This window comes from Cenococcum geophilum, assembly GCF_001692895.1.
Source record: "Cenococcum geophilum 1.58 unplaced genomic scaffold K441scaffold_32, whole genome shotgun sequence".
Classification (NCBI taxonomy): Eukaryota; Fungi; Ascomycota; class Dothideomycetes; order Gloniales; family Gloniaceae; genus Cenococcum; species Cenococcum geophilum.
This window is the reverse complement of record NW_027137590.1, coordinates 295,146-307,501: the sequence shown is the minus strand read 5'-3', so window position 1 is coordinate 307,501 and position 12,356 is coordinate 295,146. Positions and strand designations below refer to the sequence as shown.

Sequence of the window (12,356 nt, the reverse complement as noted above, 5' to 3'; positions counted from 1 at the left end):
CCCAACATGCGCGCGATCGAGCGCCTCGAAACCGTGCTGACGCGGCTGAAATCCACCGAAAAAGAATTCGACGCCGCACGCCGGGCAGCCAAACGAGCCAAAGACGCCTTCGAAGACGTGAAAACGCAGCGGCTAACCCTCTTCCAAAAGGCCTTCTCGCACATCGCGGAGCAGATCGGCACGACGTACCGCGAGCTGACGCGCAGCGCACAGTTCCCGATGGGCGGGCAGGCGTACCTGGACACCGAGGACTCGGCCGAGCCGTTCCTGAGCGGGCTGAAATACCACGCCATGCCGCCGCTCAAGCGGTTCCGCGACATGGAGCACCTCTCTGGCGGCGAGAAGACGATCGCGGCGCTGGCGCTGCTGTTTGCCATCCACTCGTTCCAGCCGAGTCCGTTTTTCGTGCTGGACGAGGTCGACGCCGCGCTGGACAACGTCAATGTGTCTAGGGTGGCTAAGTACGTAAAGGAGCACGCGGGGCCGGGGATGCAGTTTATCGTGATTAGTTTGAAGAGCGGCTTGTTTCAAGAGAGCGAGGGGTTGGTCGGCGTGATGCGCGACCAGAGCAGGATGAGTAGTCGCGTTGTTAGTTTGGATGTGAGTTGTCTACCCAACCATACCCCACTCGACCCCTTTCCCCTCCTTCATTTCGGCGAGACAGAAGGGGTCTCTTTGCCGTTGTTCGAGACGATGGGTGGTGTTTGGACGAGCCATGTGCTAACGTATGCAGCTGCGAAAATACCAACCGTCGTGAGCGCGTTCGGGTGCTTCTAATCACATTCTCCACCACAGTTTCTCACGAGGGGTCCCCGGCGCGGGTGGGAGAAGATCGCACGGAAACGGGGCGATGGCACTGGGCAGGCTTTTGCATTTTTCTCGTCCGCTGCTAGGGTTGCAAGTCTTGCACGGCACCTACTTGTACTGTAACAGGTAGGATAAAAATAGCTGTTAATGTACGAATAAGAAAAAAAATTTAGAAAAGAAAATTGTGCATGCAGTCCCACCTTGCCGAGAAATCCCATATCTGCTGATTACGTGCTGATCATATGCTGCAAGACCGTTACTGTCGCAGTGCAGCGGAAACTATGCCGTGTTTTTTCAACCGCATGCGGTGATATGGCAGCCGTCAATATAAGATGCGGCGAACGGCCGTCCACGCGCGTGCAGGCATACGACCGCCGCCGGCGCGGCCCAGAGAACCAGATTTGTCATGCGGGCCTCGCTCACGCTCGCTCGGGATCCGCTGCGCAGGCAGAAAAAACTTCGCCATCAGTTCCTGCTCCTCCGTCCTTTACGTCACGCATGCATGGCCCGCACAGCATTCTATTTCGAGCCGCGAAAGAGAGCGCCGCGGTGGTGGCGCGTGTTGGGTTGGTGCAAGCCTGTGTAAGGTTGCTGTAAGGCAGTTTGTCACTGCTGGCGACTTTGAGTTGCCGCTTTGGGATAGCCCGCCAGCCCGCGCGCCAACGCTAGCCAGAAGCAGGCCATCTGCACATCCAAAGTCATAAGCTTTCTTATGTCTATGTCGAATCTCTATAACGTGTTTTAGATGCTTGCGAAGTGCCACTGCCCCATGCGCTGCCCATGCTAAACTAGCCTCTCCATGCTGTGTCGAAACTGCTACTAGGAAAAACATAAAACTAGACCAAAAATAGGCGGGCGAGTTAGAGGCGTCACCGTATCCACGTCGCGCACCCACCCACCCCACGGGACGCTACATGGAATATTGTAGGTCAAGAGGAGCGAGATGGTGTTACAGTGAAGGAGAAGGAAAGGTATCCGCTATGCTCGCCGCTCCGTCCCCTAAAAACAAAAGAACAAAGCATTGGCTGGCAGCTGCCTGACCACACGCTGCCGCTCGCCGCAAGAGTAAATGCTATCGATATCAAATGCATGTCACAAATCAGAACAACATTGGAGGGAGCAAGAGCCTTCCTTCCGCGCTAACCCGCTCCCCGCATCCGCGGAAGATATTGCTTGACCCTCAAGCGGGATCGGACCATGGTGGCGGATAAGCTGTGCCCTTTGCCGCGGCAAAGAGCAAAAACAAGAGGAATGACATGTCGGCGGAATACGGGCCCGAGGTGGGCGATGGTGGCGAAGGCGAGCATATCTCGGGGTTGAGGATGCATAAGGCCCACTTTCCCAGCTGAGAGCCGCGACATGTAAGCTGGACTGGAGAGGTAGATGTATTGGTGGCTTGCGGGGAGGCGCGGCTCGTAATGGATTGGAAATATCTGCATCTTCGCACCGACGTGACACGAACCAGAGGTCTCTGGTATCTGATCGCGAAAGTGGCGGAGAAACCGGGACGCAGTTCCGTCAGATGCTCTCGCGTCTTAAGACATCGTTTGTAGTCAGCAGAGTGAGCTGACTAGATGTTATGCAACATTCGTGATTTCATATAAAAAGACTTGGCATATCAGACTACAACTCAAGCGAATTCATTCCCCAAGCACAGTATCCACCGCGTCTTTGACCTTGCGGCCCGAGCCAACCAGCGTTTGAGCTGCAGCCTGAATGGAGATGCTCTCATCCTTCATTGTCTGCAATGCCGTTTCCAGCGATTGGGTCCGCGAGCGCAGCCTTGCGATTTCGGCGCGGAGGACAGCTATTGTCTCGGCCGAAGACGCTAACGTTGGAGTCATAGGAGCAGTCGTAGTCGAAGCTGCCGGTTGCCTCACCGATGTAGGATGAAACGGTTCAGTTGCAGCTTGCGTGAGCGGTGCGTCCGGCCTCTCCCCCCCGGTCACCATCGCCTCCTCCAGTAGCTTGATTCTACGCTCCAATTCGACTTTTTCTGCCTCCCAGCGTTTCTTGTCTTCAGCCCCCTGCGCTTGCAGTCGGCTTGCCATCTCCATTATGCGCATGTACTGAGCGCCATTAGCGGAGAGTTGGCGGCGTGCTTCATCGCGACTTTTTTGGAGTTCCTCAACATGCGATTCGAGCGCGGCGATTTGCGCTTGCAGCTTCTCCCTTTCGTCCGTTAGTGTGTTGATCTCGACATCACTGACTTCAAACTTCTTCTCTAGCGTTGCGCACTTGGTCCGCTGCCGCTCGAGCTTCTGAAGAAGACTGTCGTATTCACGCTGCAACGTTTGAAATGCTAGCGTCTTGATGCTGACCTGATGTTGAAGATCCTGGAAATGGACTGCTTGAGCAGAAGTTTGCACAGAAGAAGAAGGCGGGGAGATTGGTGGTAGGTTAGGTCCAGTAGGGAAATTCATTGATGATGGTGATGGGAGCATCCCACTGCGTAATGTTTGTGAGGCCTGCAGTGGAGACTGAGGGGGGATAAAGATTGAGCCTGATGATGCTGTACGATGCGGTGAGTGTGACATAGATGGGAGGTCGCTGCTATAAAGACTTCTCCGATTATCCTCGGGAATTCTAGCAGGATGTGGGAACCTCGGGAGTTCGTACAGTGAGCCGGGTGGCGGCCTAGTCGAGGGTGAATGTTCTTCGCGATCAATATTCTCTTGTCTTCGTTTCATGGTTTCGTAAAGGCCTACAGCCGAAGTCGGTTCGCTTTGATAAAGGCCTTGCTCGGGAGCGCGTGCGACTAATCTTTCGGTATGATCTTGTAATTTGAGATTGGTCCATTGCACAAGATCAAGCGCCCACTGAAGTGATTTCTCAGTGCCCACGCTCTCGACCTCAGGAGTCTGATGTGAAATATTAGTGACCATGATTGACGAATCAGAGCATTTTGAGCCACGCAGTTGGCGTTCTGCAGGAAATTTACCTCTTTGAGCGATTGAGTGTTACTGTGCAAGATTGATCTAACCCTTGAATCCAATATGATAAGTTCTGAGGCAAGCTTCTGGACTACTGTACGAATCTTGGAACATGTTTGGCCTGAGCAGGTGGGATTACAGCAGATCACTGCCCCTGCTGCATGCGGCGCCGGATCAGCCCCGAATCGAAAGTGTTGCGCATCAGTGACAAGTGGGCGTAGAGATTGATTCGACTCAAGCTCACTCAGATAGGTTATTGATGGTTCTGTAATCAGGATTTAGCCACTGACGATGGTGGACGCATGCTGAAACAGGTAGCCGAACAGAGGCACGACTAATCCATGCCAATTATGCGTTGCGGCTCTTCACACCGCACATTTGTCGCTGAACGGCTGAGTCAGGACGATGAAAGGGTAGAATCATACCTTCGCCATCTTGAAGTCGTTGTCTTTTTGGTTGAAAGACATCGAAGAATCCCACAGGCCCGAAGAATTGAGACGATGCCTGGGATGAGCTTGATGCGCCTACGCCATGCTCTGCTGATGCGGCGCATGAGGGGGTGTATAATGGGGGCAGTCTCCTGTGACCCTGATCCTGGCTGTCACGAGCGTACCAGTCGGCACGTTGCGGCAGCGGGGGAATTAGACTCTCGCGCGGCGCAGAAGTCGACGCTGGGCGGGCAGGTGGGACGTGGGTTGTATTTTCTTCTTCCCAAGGCCTTTTCCTTCCCGAGCCAGGTTCCATGAGTAGCACCAGCCCTTGAGAGACAAATGGAACCTGTCCAGTCCGCCATTCGTCTACCTGAGGCGATTCCGGGCCAAGACTAACGGTTTCGATTTCGGACGAACTCCGAAGCCCGAAGCAAGTCCCCCCGCGGTGCTAAGAGGGATTAGTAATGTTGAAAAAAGTCGGGGTGAAGCTGCGATGAAAAGACCTTCAAGAGCTGAGCTGACGGCGGGGATGATTATGTTGGAAAAACGCCGGGGATGGAAGAGTATGAAATAAATTGACAGTATAAAATATATGGTATGACCGAGTAGAGTAACTAGCGGTTTATTGATGCATCCAAGCGCCGTCAGACTAGAGTGGACAGACGCCTGTGCAGAAATAGAAGCGGGACTAAAAAGGAGAGTTGCGCCACTGCCGTCCGCGGTTCCTTCGGCTGTTAGAAGAATGTCAAGGGTCCGAAATGCTGTAGGACAGGAAGCCGTCCCGTTCACCGCTGGCAAACAAGCGGCGGTAGTTCGAAAGACGGGTGCCAGGATGTACAGAAAAACGAAGCTGATGGAGGACGCACAACGCGAAGACGGTGCGAATGCGCCAATGTGCCAAAGTCGTATCAAACGAGCGGTACTACAGCCATGTCGGCCAGTAGGGAGCAGCCATAGGGAAAGGAGTTGAGTAAAAGGGACGGTGGGAAACGGCGGCTGAGTAATCATATCAACGGACAAAAGCTGCTTGGTAATAACATCACGACAGGCGCTAGGATTGGGCTGTGTCGCGTGGAAAGAGCAGTGCTGATGCGCGCAGCTTATGCACTTTCTCGAACGAGCATGGTGGCTTTAGTAACGCGAGAGACATGCTCATATAAAGGCGCATCCTGGTGTTGGTGGACGATGTTCGGCGAGCGGAGCAACACAAGCGTGGAAGCCAATTCCGCTAGATGCGTAACGGTCGCCCTGCCATCCGCGGACCTGTTGCTTTGCGGCGGGCCACCGAAGTAACGGCCAGGTAATAGCCGTGCTATGCCCGGTGTGTAAACATAACCGCCATAGGGCCGATACGAATTTAAACTTTTAGCGATTTGCATCCATAATCATGAATAACAGAGCCTATCCCTTCCGCTGGTGAAGTCCTGCGAGAGGTGGACCGTGCGCGAACGTCAAAAGTACGCGGATGACCACCGAAGTGATATCTTCTGCCGTGTTTCACCTGTCCTTCACGAATACCCAACTCACCCAACTCGCGCAATTCAATTCACGCAATCAATGCGGCCCACTCGCTTTCCACCTTGTTAGGGCTGAGACCATCTCTCCGCCGCCATGTGTGCCAACCCAGCCAATCCCAGCCCATCCCAGCCATCCCAGCCCTCTCAGCCCCTCTTAACCCTCTGAACCATCAGCCTTACCACCGCCACGGCAACGGCGCCGAAACAGTCTCGGACACGAGTTCTGACTATAGATACCCAATCTTGACAATTAGTCCTAGATATTCGTGATTACTCCCATTTCCGGATAAGGCCATCTATGCGTGCGCCAGTACGCCTAGTGCTTACTCATGCCCTGTGTGGTGATTAAAGCACCGACCGAACAAATGAAACGGCTGAATTCTTCATTTCCTCAGCTGAGGTCATCATCTTGGCAACACCCAGCGTGCGGCTCAACACGGAGGCCTAACCGCGATCGAGTCCAAGGGTGAAACCGCGAACACGCGGAGTCTTTATATCATCTGCAGGCCTGAATCTCCAGCAACTGCCACCTTGGGAAATCGATGATGGATTTCCAAATCCCTCACCTATCTTGAACCGCAAGCGAGTACCTGCTCGTATCCTCGGAGGCTTCTTGACGAAATAGGCTTGAGCTTGTTTTACGCAGGCAAAGACACTTGGCTGCATTAGTTTTACACGCAACACATCGCGCAGTGCCAAGATAGTGCTACTCCGGAAATAATGCCAAAAACCAGCAGAGGTGATCAACACTAGTCTCTCCAGGATTCGCTACCTTCCTGCGTCTCAACAAGATGGGCACTGATGTCTTCTGCCAAAGCTGCAAGGCCCCCCTCAATCCATTCTCTTTCCCGTGACACCACCTCCATCTCGACAGACTGCATCGTCTGCAACTCTTCCAGCATTCCGCGCAGCAGTTGGCGACAGCAGCTCACCATCGCAGCTACACTCGAGCCTGCTGCCGGCTCAGCCAATGTCTCTAGATCCCGCGAGAACACGGTCAGTTTGCGCGTTAGGGCTGCATTTTCGGCTTTCCAAGCATCTCCAAGGCCTTCAGCAGAGTCCAGGTCCCGGCCGCCTTCCTGCAGCCTTCGCTCTCGCTTCTCCCAAACCCGACTGACCCAATTCATCCACCCCTCAAAGTCGTCAGTCAGGCGCATATATCGTCCTCCCGGGTCTACCAACGCAGGAAGCTCGTGAAGAGGCGCTGAGAGCAGTTGAATGTTTTCAGCAAGCCCGAAAGACGTGTCCCCACTATTCCAGTCTTGCAGAGCGCGCAAGTTGGCCTGTTCTCGAATTTGACGCTCGTTGTCTCGCATGATCTGGTACATGCTGGCAACTTCGTCGAATTTCTGGTGAAGCTTCCTCTTCGCACTGAGTTCCCATTGCCTGCTAGTTTGCGCAGACGATTCATGCAGAAGATGCAACTGCAGTAGTTCAGCTTGTAAGCGAATAACATCTGCAGACATAGTGCCATTGGCCGCCGGATCTTGGGCAGGAGGATTTATAAACGTTGATGTTAAGGCCTTGACAGTCTTTTTAGGCGTGAAATGCTGCTGAAGCGTTGAAAATGCCGGTCGCGGACGTCTACCTCCATCGCCCTTGGTGGGCTCTCTACGTCGAACAGTACTAGACGTAGATAGCGCAGGGTCTGTGTCAGTAGTGCCTGTAGATGCCGAGCTATCCGGTCGTTCGGGTTTAGAAGTGGTGCTAGCTGTACGCCTAAGTCCGGCTTTCATGTTTGATATACGCTGTGAGCTCCTGACCCCGCTATTTTCACTGTCCACTGTGGAGACACTCCCGTCCCGTGCGTGAGCCGTCGAGGACGGGCCGAGTGAAGATTTTTCGTGCTTCTCCGTGTCAGCTACGAGTTCGGAAATGCCCAAGTTAGGAGGTGACGTGGCATTAGTAGATAAATTCTTCACGTGGGATCGTAAGCCGAATGACCGTGTCGCCTGCCCCGAAGATGTAGGCTTGCGTAAGGACTGCGATCGGCTGATGCCAGACGGCTGTGGCATTGAGGTCTTTCTGGGAGCCTCCGCAGGCTCTATCACTTGAGACCTCCGTTTTGTTTCTGTGGTGCTCTCGAACGAACTCTTTTGATACATGGATTGTGGTCGTGATCGAGTAGGCTTCTCCTCTGCAAGCCGTGCACGGTCTACTGTCATGGTAGCTGATCCAGAAGCACTGGGTATCTGAGCCCGACCTCGCGACACCAACCTCGACTCTCCATGTTGTTGTGTTGTCTCTCCAATCCCTCCTCGATATGATATTAAGCGTTCACCAATTGCTTTAGCCTCTCCCCTTTGGGAGAGCTGGCTCTTCCCCTTCACTTCATCGCCCGGGCGCTGCGAGGTGCCTGAAGGTAGAGGTAGTCGGGTCGGCGATTGACGTTTTCGAGAGGGAGAATCAACGTCTTGAGGGGGTTCGCGATGAGGAAGTCGAGTCGATGAGGTCAGCTTCTAGATCACGCATGTTTAGTCACTATTCTAAGTATAGGAGCTGCCAGTGTTTGCAGGTTTATGCACCTCGGGTCTATTTGCAGTCTCTCTGGACTTTTCAGGATTATTTTTGGGTCTAAGGTTAGGCCTCAGGGATGGTAGAGGCATGATGTTCGAAACCCTGGATGTGTTGTTTACTGTTTTTCACTTTGTGGAGTTAATCGACGTTAGAGACACGTGATCTTGGCGATCGTAGCACGTAGTTTTGTCACGTGTGGCTCACCCTACTTGTCTCAGCATGCTCAGACCACATGGGACGCCGGATAAATCCGGCCCGATGGCACTAAACCAGTTTAGGCCATCTGTCCCTGTGTGGTCTGAGACACTTTGGCCGACGTTTATAAAGCACATCGCGATATCCGCATGGCTGATATTACGGATATTTACTTCTTATTCTTACAACAAGTTTAGGCAGCTTAAAAAATCCATTAATTATACACTAGGCTCCGGCGAATTAAATAGTCTACGTAAGAAGTCTCCCCGCCTTCCTATTCCTAACATTAATTTTAAAATAGCTGTAACGCGGTTTGCTAAAGTAAATAATTAGTAATATCCGCACTAACGACGCGTTAATCTTAACTACCTACTTTCTATCTATTATATCCATAATCTAATAATTAAAACCTATTAAGATCTATCTATTATAACGTATTTAAGTCCTCCCTGCCTTTATCTAACCCTCTATTCTCCCTCTACTACTTTTAAGCGCTATCTACTAATGCCTCCATTAAAGCAAATAAGGTAAAGAGGTCGCAAACTATAAGCTAGTTAAGTAGATTAATAAGCTAGCAGTACGTAATAGGCTAGGGATTATATTAAAATAGATCCCTAGTGGTCTCTACGGCTATATAGCCTATGGAGGAAGCTACCCTAGCTTATAAGCAGCTCTTATAAACTTTAAATAAGTAAGCTAGATAAAGCTATTGCGGAGATATATCCATACCGCGGTTATACGGAGCAGCTCGAGGCCCTAAGGGTGCTGATATTTAAGTGGCGAGATCTTATACTTGTGGCAAAAACGTCTTTTAGCAAGAGTATAATAATATAAGCACTACTATGTCTTATACCTAATGCAGTTATTATTATTCTTCTTCCACTTAACGCGATTAGGTTAGAGTAAGTAAAAAAGATTATAAAGCTACCTTATATTCAACCTGTTTATATATAGGAGAAAACAATATCCGCTAAGCTAATTAAGGATATCCGTATAGGCAGCTATATATATATCCTTATCTCCCTAGAGCTTTTAGTTAGTAATAAGCTATATAAGGTTCTAATAGACCTAATATTTCGTTCCCATATTGCCTTTATAGTGGTTAATAAAGTACACCTACTTGCTAATTAAGGAGAGACCTTCTGTATAGCGTACACATAACTCTTTAAAGTACGTTTAGTCTTAGTTAATAAGCCTTAGTTTGTATATACCATAACACTAGACCTATCTATGTTTCGGACTATATATAAGCTAGCTAGGTTTAAACCTAATATATAAGTTATTAAAACCCTAATTAATTAGCCGGAGCTAAAGATTATATAGAGGGTTATAACCGCGCCAGAGAAGAAGAACTTTCAAGCTCTTTACTTTACTATTACTACTACTCTAGTATATTTATATACTGCTAGTAATAGTAACTAAGGAGAAGGCGAGTAATTAAAAAGCCACTTAATATCCATATAGCAGATATACCGCTAACAGTTTAATTAACTTCAGCTAATTCTAAAGACGATTATCTTCTTTAATTCTAAGGAGTAGATAGCTGCCTGTCGTAATACTATTCGCAGCTAGTTAATCCATCACGGCTATAATGCTGCTATTGCTAGAGAAGCGGTGTAGAGCTACTATATAACGCTTGCGGATATTAATAAAGACCGCTTATACGCCAAATACGCGCGCCTAATATCTTAAATTCGAATTTTTGTTATATTAGATGCAGTAGCACATAGTACAGATATCCTAGATATCTACCGTTTAATCTAATATAGAATACCTCGCCATAAATCCTATAATATACTAGTATAGCGGTTTAGCCAGGCAGGCCGAGGAGAAGGCCTCTTAGGCAAAGTAATCTTTATAGTTAAGAGCCGCTGGCGGGGTCCTTATAATAAATTAGGTGGTTCTAAGCATATACAACCTTAGTGTATAGGCGATCTTCGCGCAAGCGCGCTGCGCAATAATATCCGCGGGCAACAAAACGCAGAGACTGTGGATATTACGGGCGATGCTTTATCTATAGCGTCAATTAGTACTAAGTAGTTGGTAAATATAAGAAGCGGGTATAGGTTAAGCCCTAGTAGTTCTATAGTACGCCTACCTAAAGAGCTTATTGTACTAACCCTATACCTAAAGAAGCGGTTAACTAATACGCAGTTGCGTAGTAAACTGCCATTTACCCTATGGCGGCTAGTTAATAAGGATTAGGTATGCTTATAAGTAATATAACTTATATACTATAGAGACCCACAGTCTACTATTAGTAAAGACTTATATTACAGTAACTATAACCTAGTAATATTTATGGATTGCGAGTACGATATTTATACTAGCCATAGTGCGGATATTATAAAAACCCGCTAGAAGCCTATATTAAGCAATATATAGAAGTGGTTTACGCAATAGGCAGAGGCTAGGTATTAGGATATATTATAGACGCCTATAGTTAATTATATTATACCGGATAAGCAGCTTTATCGCCTCTATAATATAGGGTGGGTTCTAGATACGGCATTATTAAGGCAAGCAATGCCTAAGTAGGATCCTAATATCCTTAGTGAGGAGCTTCCGTCCCTTATTAAGCTTTTAGTAAATAAGGAATAAAAGTAGAAACAGAAAGAAATAGGGTAACTCTTAGGTTCTTCTAGGTTAATTATATAGATATTAAAGCGGTTTTCCTAAGCATTAAAGCAGCACGCTGCTGTAAATAAGCGCTTATTATAGGCTCTTATACGGGCTTCGCAGGTTTTAGATAGGAGATTTAAAATATTAGCGCCGTGGCAATCAGCGCCTCACTATAGCGCTAATATATCGTAGGCTAGTTAACAGTTAGCTATAGACCTCTTACTAATAACTCAGAAAGAGGATATACCTATACCTTTACCAACTCTTAGGTCTCTAGCTCCTACTCCTCTATTATTACCCTTATACTAGCCGTTAGATATATCTATACCGCCAATAACCCACTAGTTAGATATATCTTTATTAGTACCGCAAAGGCGGTTAGCGTAATTAAATAGAGGTAAATATATATAAAGAGCACTATAGGAAATTAACGGCAACGCCAATTAGTATATAGCGGGCTAATATTAGGCAAGGTTAGTTAATATTAGGCGGGGTTAGCTAATATTAGGTAAGTTTACCTTATATCCGCTAAGCGGATATTATAACTATAGTAGCTAATATCTATTAGGATAACGCCCCCCCTTCCCCTTATACCCTATACCCCTAGTAAGCGCGGCCTAGGAACTAAATAGATTAATTAATTAATAATATTAATTACTTGGGAATATATACTAGTGCTACTAACTATAGCGGATATTAAACGGTTATAGTAATAGCTTATAGCTAATATCTTATATTACTTATTAAGCAACTTATATATAGGTTAAAGCTAGGTTTAAGTAAAGTTAGTAGGGAGTACAAAGCCATCTAGCTTATTATTATTGTTATAGAGATTAAGCTTATTAAATACGGCAGAAAGATTACTACCTAGCCGTAAATTAAACTCATTAAGGGCAAATTAATTAAGTTGTTTAATACCTAGTTATAGTAGAGGCGGCGCTTTTATCTTTACTCGCTATACCTAATGGCGGATAATAGAACCTTTAGCAATCGCATTAGCAAGCGATTAAATATCCGCTATAGGAGATTTAACAGTATATTAAGTAGACATCCGTTCGCTAAACGTAATCTTAAACTTTACACGTAGTAGCCCTATATAATTAGTTATATAAATGCTCCAGCGGAAGAGTAAGTCTAGGTTAAATATTAAATTGCCACAAGTATACATAAGCTGCTTTAGCTCCCTATTAAGTAGCTCGTTGTTAAGATCTATTAAGTAGTGACTATCCTATTTACCGCGGATATTTACTAAACTATTTACTAGGATAGCTTACTAGAGCTTAGGGAAATAAGCATCTATTAAAGTTAACTGGAAGAAACGTAACATCTCTAGT

The 12,356-nt window shown here is 47.9% G+C and overlaps 2 protein-coding genes across 2 annotated transcripts; both read right to left on the bottom strand.

Annotated features, from left to right (window-relative positions):
* Positions 1–2,447: 2,447 nt before the first annotated feature.
* Positions 2,448–4,484, bottom strand: K441DRAFT_688340 (uncharacterized protein; the record flags this gene model as incomplete). The annotated part of the gene is made up of 3 exons (XM_067652176.1): positions 2,448–3,668; positions 3,749–4,005; positions 4,166–4,484. The coding sequence occupies 3 exons, from the start codon at positions 4,482–4,484 to the stop codon at positions 2,448–2,450; spliced, it is 1,797 nt and encodes a 598-aa protein (XP_067501883.1).
* A 1,953-nt stretch (positions 4,485–6,437) lies between these two features.
* On the bottom strand, positions 6,438–8,294 carry K441DRAFT_678927 (uncharacterized protein; the record flags this gene model as incomplete). The annotated part of the gene is made up of 2 exons (XM_067651206.1): positions 6,438–8,147; positions 8,214–8,294. The coding sequence occupies 2 exons, from the start codon at positions 8,292–8,294 to the stop codon at positions 6,438–6,440; spliced, it is 1,791 nt and encodes a 596-aa protein (XP_067501882.1).
* Positions 8,295–12,356: the final 4,062 nt, after the last annotated feature.